The sequence below is a fragment of the Meleagris gallopavo genome, chromosome 22 (assembly GCF_000146605.3).
Source record: "Meleagris gallopavo isolate NT-WF06-2002-E0010 breed Aviagen turkey brand Nicholas breeding stock chromosome 22, Turkey_5.1, whole genome shotgun sequence".
Taxonomy (NCBI): Eukaryota; Metazoa; Chordata; class Aves; order Galliformes; family Phasianidae; genus Meleagris; species Meleagris gallopavo.
In genome coordinates, this window is record NC_015032.2 from 2,107,484 (window position 1) to 2,130,454 (window position 22,971).

The window sequence follows — 22,971 nt, forward strand, 5'->3', positions numbered from 1 at the left end:
ACGCTGAGATGGGGCAGTGGCAGAGCTCCTTGTGCTCTGGGTGCTGCAGGGGGAGGGATGGGGATCTGTGGCTTCAAAGGAGCTGACCCATTATTCACAGCCCAAGTGACGCAAAGCCATTTTGACTTTCTGGTTTTGCCCTGCTGTTTCTTGTAGGAACGGCCTCCATGGAAGGAGCTCTGCGTCATTCCCCAGCAATGCTGGTTGATGGCTCTTATTCCAAGTTGGAAATATGAGAAAAGTTGAAAACTGAAGAGAGCAGCATATGGGCCAGGCTTGTTCATACTGCTTTGATCACCCCTTGTAACAAGAAAAACAGACCCTTAAGAGCCCTGAGATTCTTTAAGTACCAATTTGAGTATTTGATTTAAGGAAAAACAAACAAGCCCTGTGTATCTAGGAAGGTAAGAAGGGGGAGGACTCATAGATGCTGCCAGTCTGAGTTCATCGTGACAATTTTCTGAATGTATTGTATACTGTCTTAAACAGAGAGAAAAGAGTTAAATTCTCAGAAATAGGAGTATATTTGCATATAATTGTGTCTAATCAGGAACTGAGCAGCCCTTTGGAATTGTTCTGAGGTATGGCTGAGAAGGATGCCTGGGCTGAAACAATAAGGAAGGAGATTTCCTGGCTGCAGCTTGGAACAATGAGCATGGAAGGAAGCGTGGAGTTAACCAGGGATCAGGGAGTGACTGCAAGACAGAGCAAGGGCAGCTTCCAGTGTGGGTCTGGGGTAAGAGAAAATCCACTAGCATTGCACTGAAATACGGCCCTGCTCTCCCTGGGGATTGGTGTGTAAAACATTTTGCCAGAAGTCTTGCTGGTTGGACATCTTGTCGTTGTTGGCCATTACTCTCTGTACAAAAGTCAGTCCTCGTTGTAGGTTTGTCAGGTAGTTCTGGTGAAGCACCGTTAAGGAGAGGGGTTACATTTTGGTTAGCATTAACTGGACTGGGGGACTTCACAGAGGAGTTCCTCCTTCAGAGCATCTGCTGGATCACCTTGGAAGCCTTCCTGCTTTGCAGCGTTTGCTGCAGCTTCTTTGAGTGGAATGTTCATCAGTGTTGTGCTGCAGCTTGATTTTTTTTTTTTTTTCAGGTGTAAAACACTGTGATAAATATTGAGGATTTTTGTATGTTTTGAGAAGGAGGAAAACTGGAGTTGTTGGCAAAAATGTAGCAGCAAATGCTGAGATGTTCTTGGTGATTGCAGCCTTCTTCCTGAGTGATAACACAGTGCTGTTTCCCTGCTGGTGGAGGTGCTGGTTGCCACTTATGGCCAGCCCAGGACTGCGGGAGGAATTCTTACTGTGGTGTAGATACGTTCCTCAGGAGCATGCTTGTCAGTCCTTTTGGTCTGGGACATTGCTATGACCAGTAATGGCTTCAGGGAGTTGGCTGAGGAGGTACTCATTACACACTGAATGGGAAGAGGGATGGAGTCTGTCTTCATTGCATGCTCTCTACTTCAGTCTCATATCATTTTTGACAGTGTCAAGGTCACCAATTTCCTCCTCCAGTGATTTGTCAGTCACAGGTCTACTTGTGGAACTAGATGAATGTGATCCCTCTGAAAAACGTGATCAATATAAAACTGTGGGGTAGGAGTAAGTATTCAAAATAGTAACATCTGCTTTCAGGCCTGTCCTACTTCAGATACGTTAACCATCTGTACAGTTCTGCTGCCAGCCCCGGATAAATCCCTGCTTGGAGACAGGGGCCGCGTTTTGCTGTGGTACTGTCTACAGCACACACTTTTTTGTGCTGTTCCTGTATTGTTATTATGGACGGATTGTTTTCCTGAGTGTTACACATTGGACACGTGGGAATTCCATTCTTCCTTTGTTGCAGATCGCAGAGGCCTTGTTGAAGGAAAGAGATAAACAAGCAAAGTGGAATGGGATTCCCCTGCTGTTACAAAAGCTATATGAGCATAGCCACCCAAACAGCGATTTCTCCCAGTGCCAAAGCATCTTAAAGGTAGTGTCTACCACGTGTTCTTCTGGAGTCCATGTGCTGTTTTGTTGTTACTTTCTTTAAAGGCTTACTTTAAATATGCTTACTAACTGTGGTTTTTGGAACTGTTTCTCTGATTGTACCTGTGAATTGAATGTAGATAAGAGCTAGGAATGCATGTAATTATTAGCCACTAGATCACATGGATGCTCTGTGGAAGTTGTGTATATGCAGATGAATTTTTCTTTATGAATCATCTTTTTTTGTTTTTGTTTCTTGCACGCAGGAAATTTCTCCACTTCTTTCAATGGAAGCCATGGCATTCGTGACAGAAGATAGAAAAGCTGCTCAAGAGTCCACTTTCCCCAATACATACACGTTTGACTTGTTTGGAGGAGTTGATGTAAGCATGGTTTATTTGGTCTGTTTTGCTGTGTTTTTTGGGTTTTGGGGGGAGGTTGGTTGTTTTTCCAAAGATTTCTGCAAAATAGTTGTGCCATTGATATGTCCATAAATGGGATCTTTGAGACTCTTCTAAATGCAATCTGCAGAATGATTTTACTGTGTTGATGTTAACCATTACAATTGTGGCTATTCTGCCCTGTGCTGGTGAGGCTCCACCTGCAGTACTGTGACCAGATGTGGAGTCCTCAGTGCAGGAGAGACACTTCTCATCTTACATAAAAGACTGGATTCTTTCTTCAGGTAGCCTAATGAGCTATGAGACCTGTAGGATATTAAGAAATGGTTTCAAATGATTTCTAGTTGTAAGATTAAGTACTGCAGTATTCAGAACTACTGAGAATTTCATTTACCACTGAAGGATGTGTGTGAGGACTTTTTAAGCACATTAAGTGTGCTCTGTTAGCAAGATGATCTGTGTTTATTGTTGGCATGCAATGCACACCATTTCATCTATGGAAAAAAAAACCCACAAAACTAAGGGCTGCTAGGTTTATGTGTAGATGTTTTGACAATTTATCTTTTGTTCTGTTTGTTGCAATTTGGTGTTACACAGATACCTGAGTCTACTCAAACTCACAGTCGTCAGCCGCTGTGATCTTAGCTTTCATTAGAAATGTCTGGCTTGTGTTTTTCAGAGGACTGACTTTTTGGTTTTTGCAGTCTCTTTGCTGATTCACTCTTATTACAACAGCGTGCCTTTGTTTCAAAACATCTATTTAGGATGGATTGTTCTGGAAACAACGCTGGCTTACTTGCTAGTGTCTTGTCAACTGAGGACAAAGTTCTTCAGCTACCCAATGAATTTGCAGCATAATATGAAACTGCTTAAAATGATACTTTTTATTTTTAAAACAGAAATCGTGGTGCTTCCTGTTGAAGTACATTTGCTACAAGAATGCAAAGCACTTTTATTTTAATACTTTGAAAATTGCTAAAGGTTCATTATTTTGGGGGATGTGTGATACCCATCCTTCATGTTACCTGGTATGTGAAATTACTTTCTTTGTAGAATCACATGCTTAATAGTTTGCCATAGGAAGACTGTTTTATATAACTGTTATTCTTTCTTCAGGGTAACACAGCTATTTCTGTTAATTTTGACACAAGTGTTGTTTTTTTATTCTGGACAGTGAATCTTAGTGATTTCAGCAGAGGTGGGACTGAGTTTGGGTTTGTCACCGACAGATTAATTGGCTATTTGTATCCCAGCTATTACTCCCTTTATTCTGTGTCTGTTGTCATTTCAGCTTTTAGTAGAAATTCTCATGAGACCAACTCTTATGACACAGAAAAAGAAACAAAAAAGTAAGTAAATAGTTGTGCTGCCTTTTCCTTCGTTCTTGCTGTGTACCCTTCCTGAGACATGAGCTGTTCCATTTTTCTGTTGCTCTTTTCTCCATGCCAGGGATTTCCTGTTCCAAAATGAATCACTGGTTTCTTTATTTTCTGTAGTGCTGATTCACATTGGGATTTAGGATACTCATCTGCTGCAAAATGAAGCTCAGGAGTATTCATGTTATCAGCATAACTTTTCTCAATGCAGAAAATCTACAACCACTGGAAACTTTTCATCTTACTGTGGCTGTTAACTGGCTGCTGTTAACAATTATTAACCCAGTAACATTATTTATGTAATAGGATTTGTATAGGTTGTAAGCTAATGAAAGCTATGCTGTTTTCCTAACCTAGACATAGTGACTATTAATTTCCAAAATGTTGTAAAGAGCATTTGTTAACGAGGAGCAATGGATTCAGGGCAGCTTTCCTGCTGGAGCAGCTTGAATTTAGTGTTTTCATTTATGTTGTCTGTGATTCTGTTGGTTCCACGCATCCCTTCTGAGGAAATGTCATGCTATGTGCCATGCCCATCAGCCAGAGAACTTCAAAGGTGAAATGACTTGAGCTTGAGGCAGCTCCTGTACGTCTGTACCAAAAATACATCTTAAATATTGAAGTGCTGGAATAAATAAGATTGAAAGTTTTTCTAACAATTCCTGGTGCTGCATGAAGAAAACCACGTGAAGAGGCACTTTTTTTTTCCCATGTTTAATAACTGGAATTAATAGTCTGTCAGCAGTTTTTCAGTTGACAGACTTTTAATTTCTGATTTCCATCTCCCCTTTTGAAATCTTGCTTACACCCTATCTTTTACTTGCGTGTGTGACTAAGCTGTGCACTAGACCTCAGGTACATCTTATTGTCTGCAGTCCAAGGCAGAGGTGAGTAGTGGTTGTGGAAGAAAGCAAGCAAGCAGGGTAGGTAGTGATTCTTCCTCTGTTTTTTCTTCTCCAAGCATTTGCAGGTATGATGTAAGCCAGCACTTAGCCTGAAATTCTTGGTCTTTTCATTGCTGTTCATATCACTGCTTTGGATGTTGGTATTCTTTGTCAGCATGAGGCTAGCAAATGTCTGTTTTCTCCTTTGCAGTAAGTGATGACCTCATCAAGGACTGTTTAAGCATACTGTACAACACGTGTATATGTGTAAGTACAACTGCTGTAAAAAAGTTTCTTCTGGCCTGACCAGTTGTGTTTTATATGAAAGGATTGTTTTATACTTGATAACAGACCCTTCTAGGCTTAATTTGAACTTACTGAGACTTTTCATTGCAGTTCCTTTTGATAAAGACACAACTATCCTATATTGTCGATTATTATTCATATATTTTGTTTTCTTAGGCACGTTGTCAAGCTTAACTTCTCTTGTTTAGATCTTTGAGTATCCATGTTCCCATTAGAAAGTTGTGTCAAGCTTCCTAATATCATGCATTCAAGCTTAAAATTTGAAACTGGGGATGGAAGCCTGCAGTGTAACCCAAGCTATGTTGCATCTTGTTCAGTAACACTTCTGACAAACACTTTAAGCTCAATTGTGCAAATTCTTCATATACTAAATATCAGTTCAATTGCCAGTTAGTTGATGGCAGATCAGTGCCAGCTATAGAAGGGCATTGCCTCTCATTATGTTTACAGGAAACATCCTCAGCATTGTTTACTTAATCACACAGTTCATTATGTCATAACCTAGGGAGCATTGTTTAATGGAAAAAAAACAAACCAAGAACGTGGTTACTGGGCTGGAGCTCTTCCAAAGACAGCAGCTTTATCTCGAGAGTTTGAGTACTCTGTATCTGAGTACAGAAAGGAGAACAGGGGGAATGACACTTCACTTGACTTACACTAATTTTATTTTTCTTAAACCGAAGCTAATGCAACTTTTGCAAACTGAGCAGTTTGAGAGCACAAAAACTAACTGCAATGAAGTGTGTGGGGACCCCAGAAGTTACCCTTCAGCATGCTTTAGTATGACTTTTCTGTTCTTTGCTAGATTTGTTATGGCTGACACTGGATTCTGGTTGCTGAAAGCAATGCTGATTGTTTAGGAGGAATTTGAGGGCTGAATTTTGCACACTGTAAAATGGAGCTGACAATAATTTGTATGGGAAAATAGAGGCAAGCCTCTCTGATGTGTTTCCAGGCATGCAGTGTTTACTCTTGGCTTAAGCAAGTAAACAACTCTGTTCTGAGAGCCTCCCATCCTGGAGTCTGTAGTTTTTGCACAGCCCATTTTAACTTCAAACAAGGGTTGGAGTTACTTTTGATCACCATAAACACAGTGTTTTCTGGTCGCAGGAGCAGCTCATTTGGTAACACAGCCTCTAAAAAACTATTCTGTGAGTGCCTGTGCCATGTGTGACTCATCAAGGTGGGTTCTGACTCCGGGTCTGTTTGTGCTTCTCCTTTGTAGACGGAGGGAGTCACGAGGCGACTGGCAGAAAGAAATGACTTTGTGCTCTTCCTGTTTACACTGATGACAAACAAAAAGACATTCCTACAAACTGCAACGCTCATTGAAGATATCTTGGGAGTAAAAAAGGTTTGTTACTGGTTTCTTATATTTGTGTGGCTTTTCAGACCAGTGGGGAAACGCAGCAGTTTCTTTGAAAATAGCACTCTTAAGATAGCATTCTTGCTGCCTGTAGCTTGTTTGCAGCATGACTGTTTATACCAACATTATCTTTAATTACAGTTCAGACAGAAGCCAGATTATGTATGTGGCTACTTGTAATGGTTTTGCATGACTTGCACGGGATGATAGCCCTTTCCTTCTAATTACACATTGATTATTTCTATTATTTCTGCTGACTTCTGGAAGACTTCTTGTACTTCTCTCTTGCCATGGGCTTTGTCATGTCTCTGAGATTATCTGAGATTGTTTGCTGCAGGCTGGGGGAACAGTGAGGAAGTGGGGGAAGGCAGTGAGATCTTCTGCATGAAACAGGTTTTTGAGCCTGCACTGAAATACTTGCTGTTGTCATTGCAACTTAGTGCCTTGATGTGGTGCAAATAAAACATCTGGAGTGTAACCCTGAGGAAATGTACCTTATGTGTTAATGTGGAGAGGGTCAGGGCCTTGTAGTTGTTGCTGGTTTTGCTTTTTTGTTTTCTGACTGAAGAGGATATTGTATTTCCCTAGGAAAGAAACTATGCTAATTCATCCGAACTTAAAAGTTAATGCTGAAAATGGTTTCAATGTCATTTCTGTGTCTTTTAATGAAGAAGACTGGGGGGAAAAGAAAACTAGGAGTCAGTTGTCATCTGTGAGCCTTCAAGAGACTGCAGATAGAAGCAGAGAACAAATTTGAAACTTAATTTGTGAATGCCAGTGGTTTATTAAACAATTTTGAAGAAGTCGACGCAGCTCAATGTAGATGCAGAAAGAATGGGTTCTTTGAAGACTTTAAGGATGCATTTGTATCCTTCTGGAATTGATAAACATAAGTGATGCCAGTTGCAGATGCACTGCTGTTTTCAAACTCTTGTCATTGCCTGTTTGCTTCTCTTTTACTGACATGAAGATGACATGTTCCCTTATTGAATATCATGTGTGATTTACTCAGCAGATTATGTTGTCTCTTCCAGGAAATGATACAACTGGATGATATTCCTAATCTTGCAAGCCTTGTGTCCAGTTTTGATCAGCAACAGCTTGCAAACTTCTGCAGGATCCTTGCTGTCACAATTTCTGAACTTGACACAGGAAGCGATGACAAGCACACACTTCTTGCAAAAAATGCCCAGCAGAAAAAAAACTTGGGTCCTTCTCGAGCTGAAGTTAATCAAGGTAATTGTTATGTTGTGAACAAATGCAGAAAAATGACAACCATTTAAAATGTAGCTGTTCTTGATGTCAGATCTGTAGTGTGTTTTTAGCAGATGCTGAGAATGATATATCTTTAAAAGCATTTGTTTTTATTTCCTTTCTTCGACCAATCTCCTAGAAATGGTCTTTTCAGGTAATGAAACTTTGTAGCTTTCACTTTTGTATGTGATCAGTAATTGGATCAGTTGAGTTCTGTCATTTTAGCCCTCTTTGATCAACCGAATTGGCTTAAGATAATTGGATTTGTTTTCTGTTGCTTGGTTGTTGCCGTGGCCTTTCCTTTAGCATCTCATTAATTTCATGTCCCCCTTAATTCCTGAACTGAATCTCTACAAGCTTTGTTGCTGCTTTCAGAGCAGTCCTTTCTCTGATTTTTCTCTGGCGTTGTCATGAGCAGGATGTCTGTCTTTATCAACAAGGAAAGTATGTTTGATGTTAGTCACGGTGTCTACAATTACCACCCCAGCCCTTGAGATCTGTGGGTGTAATCTGAACTTAAACCTGGGACATAGTGCCTATTTTCTCATTTTACTGTGTAGAGATGCAGAAGCCTTGCTTAGAGGCACAAGTCCTGAACCTTCCAGGCAAGATACTTGAATTAAAATATCCTCAAAGATGGAATCTGATGTTTTCAGCTCTTCATATACTGAAAAGCTTTTGAGCTTCTGAAGCAGGCATTTCTGTAGGCTTATGTCAGGCCATCTCAGGACTCAAATAAATAAATAAATAAATAAAAGAGGGGTTTGGGGAGGGCTTGGAGCTGTTTCTCTCATCTGCATTCCACATTAGCCATGAGCGATAGAGTCTGTTTGTAACCACTGCCTGATCTGGAGCACATAGTGAGAGATGGAGAGCATAATATGGCAGACAGAAGCTGAGAAACTTCAGAGGAGTGTATTGTCTTCTGCCCTGTGATCACCAGAGCTTGCTTGTACACAGTAGTGGACATATGTTGGTGTGGGTGCAAAGATTAATTTAAATTATTTGAACAATAAGCTTGGATCCTGCAGAGCTGAGTTCACCCAAGCATATGTTTAACTAACCATTTCTTGTTTGCACAGTCAGAACTGTGTCTAAGATTATAAAGCATATTCAATTTTAAAACTTTTATCAGGGAGTTTATTCTTTTCAAGATGGTACCAGTGGGCAGAATCACAGCTCTTAGCATAGTGTTGATGGCTAAATTCTTTGTGTTTTTCTACTTTATTTGCAAGTGCAAAGGCTTAGACATATGTCTGTAATGAACAGGTCCTGCAGTTATGATTCTTTGAAAACACTGGGACAAAAATGTACCTCCTGACACCTTCCAAGCCCTTCCCCAGAGATTTCGCAGACTGGTGACTTCTGGCCTTGGACTCACTGCTCTTTCTAAGGGTGCAGTTCTGCAATGATTATAATCCTCCAACTTGGGGCAGGTGTCATGTGCTCCCCTCGTGTTTTGTTCTGCGGTGAATTAGCTCAGGAAACTAATACATAAAGAACAAAGCCTTTCCCAACCAGGTACTGAACTGAGTTGGTTCAGTTTGCTCTGAGGCAAAGGACTGCAGGAGGTAAAACTTGGAGGTGGCATTGTGCAGAGGAAGGGGGAGGTAGAGCTGGCCCTGGAAGGGCTGCTGCTTTGTTTCTTCCTGCTTATTTTTCATCCAGATTAATTTCTTGATACTGGCTCTCTGTGGGCTGGAAAGCAGCAGTGCTGGCAAAAGGGAATTGACCAGAAAGAAGCAGTCAGAGTAGGGTAGAGCTACTTTTTATCCACTGTAAGTCTTACATAAACCAGGTCAGTGCTGAATTATGCCTAGGGTGTGAATGCTGTCTTCCAGTCCTTAACAGGCGAGTGCAATCAGTCTTCAATCTTTGGATCTTTTCAACTAGATGAAATATGTTTCTCTGTGCTCCTCCATATTACTAATGCAGATGTTTTGATACTTGATGGTATAAAGGATTTGACAACTGTTGTATTGCTGATCCTGAATCACCGCAAAACAATTTTTCCTTTCCAGCTACGCTTCTGAATATACCAGGTTTCATTGAACGATTATGCAAACTGGCAACACGGAAGGTGTCTGAAACAACAGGCACCTCCAGCTTCCTCCAGGAGCTAGAAGAATGGTACACCTGGCTGGACAATGCCCTCGTCCTTGATGCATTGATGAGAGTGGCAAATGAAGAGGCAGAGCAGAGCAGTACAGGTATCTGGCCTGCATTCCTCTAGCCATCACTAACTAATGCGTATTTTGTCATCTTCAGTGTTTGTCATTTGGTGCTTTTCCTTTCAAATAGTACCAATTCTGTTTTTCTTGCATGAAATACTGAAATATCAGCATTTTGGTCCGACTCCTGTTTTGTTCTCAGGTAGCATTGATTTAGTATTCATGAGCTAAAGTTAGTGAAAAGGGAAAAAATATTCCTTTTCACACCGTTTATCTGTAATCCTATACACCCCCATAACTAATCTCCCTCGGTGACAAGAACACGTCTGATAAGTGGGGTAAGTGACTTTACCAGGGTTTGCTCTAAAACTTATGCACATGGAACTCATTTCATACTTCACACGAAGCAAGTAACCCCCTCTTTCAGAAGGAGAGGTAGCTCCAGCAAGGTGGGCTCAGTTGGTGGGGGAGCTTCTTCCAGGGGGCTGTTCTTAAGTGTCAGTGCAACCTTAAGAGTAAGCTATGAAATAAGGGCCTGGTTTGTTTTTTCAGTGTTACAAAAATGCAAGGTATGTCTTATTTAACTCAGAGCACTAACTAATGAGATCAGAGTTATTTCCAGCTTTTAGTATCTAAATATTTGCCTTTGTGCTTAGAAAGCTTAGCCTTAGAGGCTTTTGTCACGATCCAGCTTCGTTAATTTTGTAGAAATTATTAAAAATTCTGAGACATACACAAGAGAAGGATGGGAATGTTCCAGCAGCAACTTGTACGTACCTTTATACCCTTTGGTGCAAACTGGGACTGCTCTGTAGTCTGAAATGAGCTTCAGAGAGCGATTTTGCTGAGGTATGCATAAACGTGCTCAGTTGCAGCTCTTGACCCACAACATCAGTTAGCAGGCAAAGCTAGACATACTTTCCCAGAATACTGTCTCAGTCTTCACTGACTTGTGGCTTAGGGATGTATGAGTCAAAGGTGGTGTCTGTGCTTTTTAGCCTTTGATGGTTTCCTTCTTCCATGTTCTTGTCTACTGAATGTTTCTTCACATGGCTTCAAAAAGCACTCGCACTATCCTCTAGCAGGCTGGTTTGCAGCTTAGTTATGAATGTTATAAAGACCTCGTTCCTTTTTGAACTGCAATCTGCAAGTTTCACTGTCCTTATTTACTTTATCTGTGTCACTCACAACTTCTGTGTTTTCCACTTGAAATTATGGCATCCAGTTTCTGCTTTTAGCAGTATAACAGGACATGAAAATGGCTTAACTGTGTCCTAAGTACATAATGGCATTGAGGTACAAAATGCAAGTAGATTAATAGTAAATATTTTGATGCTCTCACCCCTATTTTTATTACCTTTTCTTTCATGTTCTTTCTGATTCATTGGTATACTAATTCATATTAGTTGATCTTGCTTATTTTAATGCATATGCTGTTATTTAGCTTATGGAAAAATTAAATTTTAAAAGTCAGACTTTCTCTCCTAAAATTTCAGCTGTATTTTTCTCCTTCCCTTGCATTTAATTTAAATTGGCTATTTGTTTTATGCCACTGCTTTCAGTTGAGAAGAGGATTCACGCAGGCACGCTGGTCTTACATCTGCTGTGTTTGAGTGTAAAAGTAATAACTGTATCAAATCCTTTCCTGTTGAAACTGCCTCAGGCTCACATCTTTGCCATCTTGTTCAGAGTCTTCCGATGAAAGTGGTTTGGCCAACACCTCAACACGAACACAGCTTCCACAGTCTATGAAGATCATGCACGAGATCATGTATAAACTGGAGGTGTTGTATGTTCTCTGTGTGTTGCTCATGGGGAGACAAAGGAATCAGGTGAGTATTTGTGGATGGTTACATGCAGAAGTCGATATCCCTTTAGACTGAAGCACTCATTAATTAGGTCATGGACACAGAAACATGAAGGGCAAAGCTCAAGGCATAAAGCTGAGAAGATGTACTTCAGTTTTGCCAGTTCTAGGTGCATCATAGCAGTCCTGTTCATTCCATTTGCATTTCTTGCATTTGAAATGAAAAATAAGTAATTTGTTCCCTATCTCATGTAACTCCTGGAGAATCTATCATCACAGCATGGCTGTAGTTGGGTTTTAAACAGGTCGAAAGCATATTAAGGAGGGAAAGGAGAAGCCATCTATTGGTGCAGGTTTCACAGATTTCCAATGCTGACAATCTGCTCAGCTTAGCTGAGCAGCTTGGAATAGCAGGGCATTGGGGTGCCCTAAAAACTGGGAGAATCCAGGGTTGTTTTTGTGTCCTTGATGGGCTGTAGTATTAAGCAAGAGTTAGCTGTGTTGGGGGCTGTTGCTTGAGCACATTTATTGTGCAGTTTGTTCTTTGCTAGTAACCTCTTACCCTGTAGGAGTCATAAATACTTGTCATGGACAATCCTTTAAATATATCAATTTGAATTTAAAGTAGAAGTGTATTTGTGGTCCAGTTCTGCAAAGTAACTTGTCTGTTCACTGTGACCCTAGAAGGGGATACTCTGCGTTAGAAAGAAATTCTACATGATAGTAACCAGAGGAAGTATGCTGCTGAAGTAGTTAGCTTTGAAGCTGACTCCTGTTTTTATTTGCTAGAAGAACTCCTTACTCCTCCTCTGCCCTCATGGGAAGTGTTGGGGTAAATCTGGCTTGTGGTTTCTTCTTCTCAGGAGATTGTTCAGGACTGGGTTTGAATTGCATGTCTTGCATGTTCCTATTGTGACAAGCAATCAGCTCTTTTACTTCTGCTACAGAGAGCCAAACTGCATGCAGCAGAAAGCAACAGAGCAGTTTGTGTGAGGTGGGCAGCGTCGGGGGAAAGTCAAAGGAGTTTGAAGGATGAGTGTAGAACAAGGATTGTCTTGGCATCTCTGCATTGAGTAGTTATGTGAGTTTGGTTCTGAGGGGCAGTGGCTGTCATTCGGGAGCTTTGTCCTGCTGAGTCTGTGGGAAAAGGTCAGCAAACTGAAAGTAAACCAAATGCATTTCAAATCAGGAAGGTGTCACTTGGAATGAGCAGTTATGCTCTGCGTGGAAAGGAGCAGGTTCCTGAGTTAAAGCACAGTGAGCTCCTCCCACAGCAGGGGCCCAGGCTCTTGCAGGCAGCTCCCACGCTTGCACTCACCCTGTTGTATCTGTGTTATGCTGGCTGCCAAAAGACAGGCTGCAGGAAATGCTTTGTCCAGACTCCTCACAGCTACTTCTGCTGGAAGCTTGTGACTTGGTCAAGGTATTATCCCTTGCCTTCAGATAAGGGAGCACAGAGGGACTCTGAGCTTTGCAGTCTGTTGGGGTGGTTTGGATGAGGTGGGAAGGAGCTGGACGCTTCCTGTGAGGTGATGCAGAGGTTCCCAGAAGTGGGAATGCAATTTCCAAGTCGATGGAAGAGTTTGTGGCTATAGCCAAAAGGAATGCAGAAAGCCCATTAGTTCTGCTGCTGACAAAAAAAAAACCTGTAAAATAGCACTGGCTTTAATGCTTTTGATTTGTTCAGGTGTTTGAGGAAGTAAAGCTGGAATGTTCTGCTTAAGTACTACTAGTTACAATCCCACGTCACAGGAGCAATCTAACTTAATGTTCAGGTAACTGTACAGGTCTTTGCTGCGTGGAGCACTTCATTCTTACAGCTTGTTGGGCTTGGCTGTCCTGTGTGATTTCCTGATTTCCTTTTGCAACACATACCAAGGGACACTGCTTGTCGTAGGCCCCCAGCTGCTGAGGATCTCACCTTGTATTTTTCCTCCTCATCATCATCCAGGTTGCTTACATCAGAAGTATCAAAGCTTGGACTATAGTTATTTAACAGCCCTTCACACCATGGTTATTGGTTTACACGAGTAACTGTAGTTTCAGATGCACTGGGTGTGGGACACCACAATGTTTGAACTGCAGTGTGATGGTATGGAAAGCTGCCCACTGCTCTATAGGTTGTGTGAACAAAAATTGTATCCATGCTTTCTGTTGTCTTCAGAGGGCAACTTCAGCTTCAGCTGCGTGAACGAGAAAGGCAGAGGATGCTCAGAGGGTGACTGGCAGCAGAATGTATGCAGCTTAGTTTTGTGACGCAGAAGTTATGTATGAACATATTTTCAGTGGGTTGCAAGTGATCTCCCAGTGTCCAAACAGTGATTAATTCAAATCCCAGCTTTTTCCCAAAGTATGTGTTCTGTCTGTGCCCACCAGGCAGCACACCATGCTGAGTATCTGTGGTACTACACACTCATGTTGTTTGGCAAAGAATTTCCTTTCTCTGTTTTCAGAGTATGATGTGTTTTCTGTGCTGTATCTGTATATGAGGCTGCAGTGAGTGAATCCTTCCTTCTCTTCTTTTCCAGGTTCACAAAATGATAGCAGAGTTCAAACTTATTCCTGGCCTCAATAATTTGTTTGACAAGCTGATCTGGAGGAAGCATTCAGCATCTGCTCTTGTTCTGCATGGACACAATCAAAATTGTGACTGTAGCCCAGTGAGTAAATTCTTAAGTTCTGTCCAGATTTTGATTTTATTTACCATACAAATCTGAGAAATTGTATTGAGTAAAGGAATGCCTGTATAATAAGCTTAGTGAAACAGTAGGACTCGGGTTTTTTGGTTCTTCAAATTATTGTTTTCACTGACGTCTTCATCTGTGGTGTATTGTAGCATTTATCAGAGGGCAGTTTGGCTTCTCCCCTCTCTTCTGTATTGGAAACTAAGAAAATGTTCATTCTGTGGTTCCTGGAGGCCAAAGCTAGGAGAAGATGAAATAATTGCTGATGGGTCTAGCAAGGAATTAGCTGTCACATGCGTTGTCTTGCTGGAAGCCTCCAATTCTGTTTTGTTTTTGGGAAGCCTGAGAAGTGCAGCCTTCCCTGTTTATGCAAATCATTTGCTCTGCTGTCCAAATGGGTTTGATTTGGGTGGGCTTCCAATTTAGCTGTTTCATGTCAGCCTAATGATGTCCAAAAATACTGAAGCAGTTTTGTTGATGTTTCTTTCCTCTTTTTTTTAGGATATCACTTTAAAGATACAGTTCCTGAGGCTTCTTCAGAGCTTTAGTGATCACCATGAGTGAGTATGAAAAGCTGTGGTGCACTGTGGCTCGGTGGTGTTGTTTGCCTGGTTGCAGTTACAGCAGGTGTCCTGGGCATGGTGCAGGCTCTGTGTGAATGGAATATTGTGCTGTCCTTAAACATCTATTCAGATGTTCATGTTTAAGCTCCTGACACAAAAAGGCGAGGGCTGTGTTCTCCAGTGGGCAGGTTTTAGTGTGTCTGATGATTAAAACTAAGCAATATTTTTGCTTAATATTGAAATGAAGTGAAACATTGATGTGATGAGCAACCACTTCTGGCTGCAGAAATAAGGTTGCAGTTTTCATGGTGCTGTTCCTACCTTTTTCCTGAGACTCAGTAGTCAAGCAGTGTGCTCACATCAGACGCTTTCCCTGTGAGTGGACATAAGTCTGTTAAAATATCAGAGTGAAAGACAGGATGTTCCCTGTCAAAATGCTGGGAAGATGTCGCTGCCATCTAAATACCAGCAATGGAGAAGACCTGGTTGAACTTGATCAGAAAATGTTAGGGGAAAATTAATTGTAAGCTAGTCATCAGGAAACTAGTCTGGAAATAGGAAAAAAGCTTCTGTTTGCTTCCATTCAGAAGGCATGCTTATGAAGCTTGGTTCTGCTGGAGTAGTTATGGGATGGTACAGACTTTTAATTTAGGCTTACCCAAGGGATATTCCTCCTCTTATACAGAGATAATTGTTGGTCTAGTTTGACTTGAAAAATTGCATCTTGCATACTGTCAGTGTACTTTTGCTCTAATTCACCCCTACAAGATGGTTCCAAGTTCCATACAAACTTCTGCATTTGAGGCATATTGCTCTAAATGTGCACGTCTACACTTGCTGCCTCGCTGGTCTTATTTACAGCCAGCCGTGGCATTTTGTGTGTAGGTTTTATCTGGTACCATTAAACTTGTTATATATGAGTGCTGCAAGTGGCAGTCTTGTTGATTTGGCAGCATTAGCTGTAAGAACCAGGGATTTGTTGAACTTCTTTAAAACTTAAGAGGAACAGATCCTCCATTAAGGCATTGTTTGCTGAGGAATCGCTCTAGGTTCTCCAATAAAGTCTCTCTGGATGATGATGTTACTTAAGCAGCTACTACAAAGATCTCAGACTTGTTTAGGCAGAAAACTGCTTTCATCTGTAGCATTTGAGCAGATGGTATGTGTGGAATCTGGTCAGGGTTTTTAAACAAGCAGTTGCCTGAACTCTATGAAATCACAGTTTAGAGGAGTTAGCTGAGGACACAATGGGAGGAAGTATTTATATCCTGATACTGACTGCAGTGAAATGGCGAATAAACTGAACTTGCAGAACTGTTTGTGCATGGAGAGAGAGGCTGTATTTTCATTGCAGAGACCTGTTGATGCAGATCAAAAGAAGCTTCACATGGCAGTCTCATTGGGCACTAATCTGGAAGATAGCGTTTGAAGCAAGAAGGCATCTCTATCACCTTTCTGGTCTAATAACTTATTTTCTTTCTAATTGCTGTGTTTTGATTAATAGGTTCCCTTTGCACACCCCCCACACCCACTGCTGCATCACGTACTCCTCTGTGCTTTTTGAAAGTACCACTTTGTTATCTGTTATTGATGAATTTGAAGTAGAGAACATGCTGGAATTGGGGGAGTTGCAGTACATTTCTGCACTGTCAGACTTGTTCTGCACAACTCTTCCACAGAGAAACTCAGTGGCTTTCATTAAGAAAAAAACACTATTTGTTAAAGCATTTATGCAAATTCCTCCTTCCAGTATCCATTCCAGTTTTCTGTATTTTATGAAGCCTTTAAATAATTCCAGGGTATTTAAGATACCAGGAAGACTGAGTACTCCTGCAGTTGCTGCTTTCCAATTGAGGCTAATTACTGATAAGCAGCATAGTCATTATTTGGAGGAGAAAAACTGTTGGAAGCTGTGAAAAAAGTTTACTATTTATGTCTGCAGAAATCCATCAAACTGTTGCTGAGATTTTCAAAAGCCATCTGGAAGCAAATATTTGTAAAACTATCCATATGATGATGATGAACAGCACAGAACAGGCATCAAAGCTGCTTAGTGCTGAAAGCTGTGTGAGAGACCACTCAGAAAACAGCAGCTGGTGGGCCTAGAGTGGGAGTGAGCTGTGGTGGAGGGTAGTAGGGTGAAAGGCTGTGAGAGATGGAGAGGTGAAAACTGATTGCCTTGTTCTGCAGCCCTCAGAGGCCTGTGGCATTACTTCCCATAGAATTGCATGTTTGCTTGCCACTTGGATGGATACATCACATTTTTCTCCCCTACTCCCCAATTGTCTTGTTTTAGGAACAAATATCTCCTTCTAAACAGCCAAGAACTTAATGAGCTGAGTGCAATCTCCCATAAAGCCAACATCCCTGAAGTTGATGCAGTTGTCAACACAGACAGGTGAGTAGGGACAGAGGCTTCAAGGACAGCAGCTGCTGGCATTCTGCAAGCACTTACACTGGAAATTTGATGTCACCTGTTTGAGATCCACCACATTTGCTTTGATTTCAGTCGCATTTTTTCAGCAGGAAGTGTCTAGCTTTGTGTGGTGTTTATGGTCATTAGCAAGCTTGGTGTACTTGTGCTCTCCTTAAAAACAGAAGCAATTTAAAATGAGGATTTTGATTTCAGAGCCCAAACTTACAAAGTTCTCGGCTTGGTTGCATGTTAGGCTTTTCTCACTACCAGCAATGCAAATACAGCTGGGAATTAAGCTGGGATCCCTCTAATGCATCAATTGCTGCTACTGATAAATCTTAGTTTTGAGATTCAGGAGTACTTTGTGCACACAGTGTCAATTTTTGGGCTGAATAAACATTTCTGAAAGTGTCTGCCTGAATTCTGTATTTTAAGACTGGCTAAAAATGAGATTAAGATTAGATTAATATGTTAAACTGCTTACAGAATTTCTAGTGCTGTGGTTGAGTATTTGTTAGATTTGCTGGTTTGGTTTAACGAGGTCTTATATTTAACTCTGATATGCAAACACAATATAAACTTGATGTACTCACAGGGTTGATTGTCAGAGTACTCCTAGAATTCCAGGTAAGCCACTTCCTGCAAGGGTTTGGTTAACAGACTTGATTGTCCAGCAGAGGTGCTGGTAGGATGGCCGTGTTAATGCATGAATACCTGCTGAGGATGTTCTGAGTAAGAGCATGGTGAGAGGCATCCTGCTCTGCCTCTTTCAAATGGTTTGTGTAGCCAGATGTGCAACATTGTTTGGTTTCTGGCATAAAATGAGTTTCTTTTCCATCCTTTGTGTTTTGTTTCTGTGTTGCCTTTCTTGATACATGAGTTTAAGGCGTTGCTTCTGCACAAAGTTCTTGTAGTTAAATACTCCACTGAGATGCTGTTTAATATAAGTAGTGCTGCAGTCCTTTCAGCCTCTATAGTTTTATTGGTGCATGCAGAAGGCTACCTCGTGTAGAGTCTTAGGATCATTAAGGTTAGAAGAGACTTCTCAGATCATCTTGTCCAACTTCTGACCCGCCCTACTGTTAAAATGTTGAGAGAAAAGGAGTATTTTTTTCTTCTATGATTTATCTGTAAGTCATGTTGCAGGTTTTGCAGAAGTTTACCAGAGCCATTGAGAACTCTGCCAGTGGTAGAACTGCTACTGAATTTTCACGATGCATATAGAATACTGTGGGCTTTATCTTTTGGAGCACTTCAGTGTTGTACAAGGTGCAGTGTTTGCCAGCCCTCCCAGTAGTCACACTGTCATTTCTTCCCGTGTTTTAGGAGTCTTGTCTGTGATGGGAAGAGAGGTTTGTTGACCAGACTGCTTCAGGTCATGAAGAAGGAACCAGCTGAATCCTCCTTCAGGTAGGCTGGCTTTGCATTGCAGCGTGCTGTTTTGAGTTGAATGGAAGGTTGTTCTGTTTTCATACAGCTCACGTGAAAATGCAGTTGAAAATGCTTAAAAACCATAAGCTGTGAAGATAATGTGGCTTTGTTGTGCTTGGCTAACAGTGGCAGTGCAGGTGAGGGAGAGTGCCAAAGCTTGCATTGGACCTCATACCCAGTACAGGCAGTGGTTTTCTGCAGGATCAACAGATATCTCTCCAGCTTCAGATTGGAATGAAACTGGTTAGGAAATTTAAATTGTAGTTGTGATAGAATTCCTATCCTTATTCCTAAATTAAAACTTCTTTTCTTTCATTTCTCAGGTTTTGGCAAGCAAGAGCAGTTGAAAGTTTTTTGCGAGGCACCACCTCCTATGCAGACCAGATGTTCCTGCTAAAGAGAGGACTTCTGGAGGTAATGAATGACTTGTCAAGCTGCCTGTGTGTGCTCTGCAGCAATTGAGAAGGATTTATCTGTAAAGAATTCAGATGGGGGTAAAAATACAACATTAAATACTCTGCTCTGTAGCAACAGAACAAGTTTTGCAAAGCGTTTGTGAGTTCTTCTCGTGGCAACCAGGCACAGGGCAGCCAGCTCTATAGATTGCATCACTAGCAATTCCATTTAATAGAGGAGATTCCTGAATTTTTGTCTTTAGTTCAAATTTAAGAACTAAATCTGCAGGAAAGTGTTTGAAATTAGTGACTAAATCAAAGAACGTGGGCTCCACTGTGACAGTAACAAGTTTTCCTCCCATTCCAGCATATTCTCTACTGCATTGTTGATAGTGAGTGCAAATCACGGGATGTGCTTCAGAGTTACTTTGACCTTCTGGGAGAACTGATGAAATTCAATATTGATGCATTCAAGAGGTTCAACAAGTACATCAACACAGATGAGAAGGTAAATATTTGTAAAAGCTGTCACCAGCAGGTCAGCTTACACCCTCTTATAATCAAACGTAGCACTTGGAAACTCCGATTCGTTTGCTGCTTTTGGTCTGACCACTGAGCTCAGTGCACTGCAAACACAGAGCGAGCTGCCAAAATCTCTTAATGAGCTCACATGTTGCTGCATACACAGGTATGTGATGGGGCAGGGCCAAGGTCAGGGCTCAGAGGTGGTAGAGCACTTAGTGTGAAGTCATGGTCATTTGGGTTAACCTGCTACTACAGACGTTCCGGTCAGCTCCAAAAAAAAAAAGTTTCATTGGAGTTTGATTACAAAAGTGAATGCATCCTTAATGGAGACGACTTAAAAATGCCTGTATGCCTTTTTGCACTATCAGATATTTTCTTTGATATTATTTGACCTTGCAGGCATTTTAAGTCACATCTGATGTGATTATGTAGAAAACTGAGTTGTACATGTAGATCAAGAATGGGCAGCTCTCCTTTTGCAAAGTGATTTTGTGCTCTTATGCACAGCTCTTGGGTAGGTTTTGAGTTGCTTCCTATTCTTGCTTATGTGACTTCAGTTTTCCTCTGGTTGCTGTCAGGTCTGGCAGATCTTGGAGAATAGAAGCAGAGATGTATTTACAAGGCCAGGGTTGTACATCTCCTTTTATTTTTGTTAGGGTTAACACAAATAATGAGTGTTTGTGTGAGAAGAAAATAACCAGATGTGTTTTGGCATTCAAACCTTGCTCTACCTTTGGAAAGGAAGTTGTCCACCTCTGTGCATGCCTGTGTTGGTGGTGTGCATGCTTCAGGTGTTTGTGCTCAGAACCCAGGGTGGTTTCTTTTCTCTGATAACCTTCAAGAACTGTATTCATTCAGTGTTGAGAATCTGGGTGAGCTTACTGTTGCCCAACTCTATAGTCTTCCTGCTTAGGCTCACAGTTCCCCTGTACTGATGAGGTAATTACTTTGGTACGCCTGCAGGCCATACACATTCTGAAAAATGTATGAAATGCTGTTCTGTGTGACCTCATCTATGTGTGCCCAAGTAGGACAACTTCTGTTTGTTTGTTTGTTTTTTTAATGGAATGCTGAATTATTTCTCTTTAGTTCCAGATATTTTTAAACCAGATCAACAGTTCACTGGTTGACTCCAACATGCTGGTTCGCTGCATCACGCTGTCCCTGGACCGATTTGAGAACCAGTCTGATGCTAAAGGTAAAGGATAAGAAATGTGCTCGATTGTGATGGTGGTTATTTTAAGCCTAGACTTCCACAAATTTTAGTATCAGACAGAAACGTTGCCATGCATGTTTGTTCCTACAGCCTAACCACTGGCTCTTATTGCTGTGGTGTGTGATCAGCATGTCTAAACTTCAAGCACCTGATGAGTGTCTTTTTCCTCTTGCTGCAGTTGCAGAAGTCCTGTCAGAGTGCCGCCTGTTAACATACATGTCCCAGATGTCCATGAGAATGTCCTTTCTTTTCCGTCTCATTAATATTATTCATGTACAGACACTTACACAGGTAAAGAGCTGGCAGTAACTTTCTTGTTATCTCGCTGGGCTGGGAGCAGGGAGGAACCTGGCTTTGCTTGAGGAGATCCATGTCCCTTCTTTCCTGATACAAATGGGAGCACTTCCTCCACATGTTTACTGTGAGCGTGCCTTGTGAGGAGACATACAACCAAGATATCAATTCTTGTGCTGTTTTTATTTCTAGGAAAATGTCAGTTGTTTGAACACAAGTTTAGTTATCCTAATGCTGGCCCGGAGGAAAGAAAAGCTACCATTTTATCTGCGCACTTTGCAACAGATGGAATACACAGAAAAATATCCAGGCTTCATCCTGAACAACTTCCACAGTCTTCTGCGATTCTGGCAACAGCATTACCTCAACAAGGATAAAGACAGCACCTGCTTAGAAAATGTATGTGGACCTGTGACTGCAGCCAGAATCATTTACAGCAGTGTCTGACAGCCTGGCAGGAGCGGGGCTGGCTGTGTGCCCTGGGCTCTGCAATGGCCAGGCATTGTGTGTTGCAGCTCATGCCATGGTTTGCGTTGATGCTTCCATGGTCTCTTGGGCTGCAGACAGGAGATGCTGCTGAGAGCAAAGTTGTCTGCCATACTGTGCTTGCATGCACGTACATGCTGTGTCTTGGGCTACTGTTTGGTGCGTAGAATCAGATATAGTTGTCCAGTGGGTAAATAGCAGACAATGGTTAGTGTAGAATGGGGCTGCTAGTATCTGCTTGTTGCAGGAGATGCTTTTTGGCTTTACAAGATGGATGTGAGCAGGGAGGATGTCTCGTCTCTGTGTCTTGCCCACGAGCAGGAGCCCCTCTGCCAGTTCTGGCTTCATCTGCAGCACCACAGTGACCTGCTCTGTGCCTGATTTGGGCAGCAGAGGAGGAGTTTGGGATTGTGAGTGTGACCTGCTTCTGGGCAGCTCTGCCTGCCCAACCCCATGCTGTTCTCTGCAGGGTTATGGGTGCCCCAAAGGATGGAATGCTTCCCCTATGAGGACAGGCTGAGAGAGGTGGAGCTGTGCAGCCTGGAAAGGAAAAGGCTCTGGGGAGACCTGGGAGCGACTTCTCAGTATCTAAAGGGGCTGTAAGAAAGAAAGGGACAGACTCTTGAGTGGGGTCTGTTGTGATGGGACAAGGGGAAATGACTTCAAACTACAACAGGGGAAGTTTAGACTGGATATAAGGAAGAAGTCCTTTAGAATGGGGGTAGTGAGGCACTGGCACAGGTTGCCCAGAGGAGCAACAACCCCAGAGTGGTGGGTGCCCCATCACTGGAGACACCCAAGGTCAGGCTGGATGGGGCTCTGAGCACTGCTGGAGCTGTGGGTTCCCTGATGCAGGGCAGTTGGACCAGATGGCCTTCAGAGGTCCTTTCCAACTCAAATGATTCTATGAAGCTGGGCTGGATAGGAAGCAATTTTCAGTTTTCTCTGCTGAATGCCTTTGTTGTGACGCCTGTCTCGCTGCACGTCACGCTTGCTGACCACACTAACTGCTCTCCATCTCTTCCCGCAGAGCTCATGTATTAGTTTTACCTACTGGAAAGAGACTGTATCTATACTGCTCAGTCCAGACCGGACGTCCCCCTGTGCCATAGTTAGCTACATCGACGAGGCATATATGGACATTGACAGAGACTTTTCTGAGGAGTAATTCTTCGCTCTGGCTTCTGATGGGCAGCGCTCGGAGGGTACCTCTCAGCCCGTGGATTTTCAGGGATACGCTGTGCTGTGTGTGTGTGCGGCTCGGAACCGCGGAGCGTCACCGCCTTGTCCAAACCCCATCCCTATCTCTGACCTCTGATGGATGAGACTTTGAAAGCTCTCTGGGTTCACATTCAGGGATGTATTTTCCAGTTCTGGGATAAAAAGAATCACCTGCAAAAAATTGATCCCCCTTTTTT

General features: G+C 42.0%; 1 protein-coding gene across 2 annotated transcripts; it reads left to right on the plus strand.

Moving 5' to 3' along the window:
* The first annotated feature begins 568 nt into the window (after nucleotides 1–568).
* TRPC4AP (transient receptor potential cation channel subfamily C member 4 associated protein) lies at nucleotides 569–22,965 on the plus strand. Of its 2 annotated transcripts, XM_010722277.2 has the most exons (19): nucleotides 569–736; nucleotides 1,854–1,982; nucleotides 2,245–2,361; nucleotides 3,671–3,728; nucleotides 4,851–4,906; nucleotides 6,171–6,299; nucleotides 7,346–7,547; nucleotides 9,587–9,775; nucleotides 11,426–11,568; nucleotides 14,072–14,203; nucleotides 14,729–14,787; nucleotides 17,087–17,188; nucleotides 18,533–18,616; nucleotides 18,961–19,051; nucleotides 19,400–19,540; nucleotides 20,647–20,755; nucleotides 20,952–21,064; nucleotides 21,260–21,466; nucleotides 22,584–22,965. In XM_010722277.2, the coding sequence occupies exons 1-19, from the start codon at nucleotides 584–586 to the stop codon at nucleotides 22,719–22,721; spliced, it is 2,352 nt and encodes a 783-aa protein (XP_010720579.1). In that variant the 5' UTR covers nucleotides 569–583; the 3' UTR covers nucleotides 22,722–22,965. The 2 variants fall into 2 exon arrangements, with proteins under 2 accessions (XP_010720579.1, XP_031412376.1); XM_031556516.1 differs by lacking the exon at nucleotides 20,952–21,064 and having other exon boundaries at nucleotides 22,584–22,719.
* The last annotated feature ends 6 nt before the right edge of the window (nucleotides 22,966–22,971 follow it).

Coding starts and splice junctions, on each gene's coding strand:
- TRPC4AP (XM_010722277.2), top strand. CDS start 584: ATGGCTGAGAAGGATGCCTGGGCTGAAACAATAAGGAAGGAGATTTCC. Junction 19,052..19,399: donor TAAAGAGAGGACTTCTGGAG/GTAATGAATGAC, acceptor CTCCCATTCCAG/CATATTCTCTACTGCATTGT. Junction 19,541..20,646: donor ACATCAACACAGATGAGAAG/GTAAATATTTGT, acceptor ATTTCTCTTTAG/TTCCAGATATTTTTAAACCA.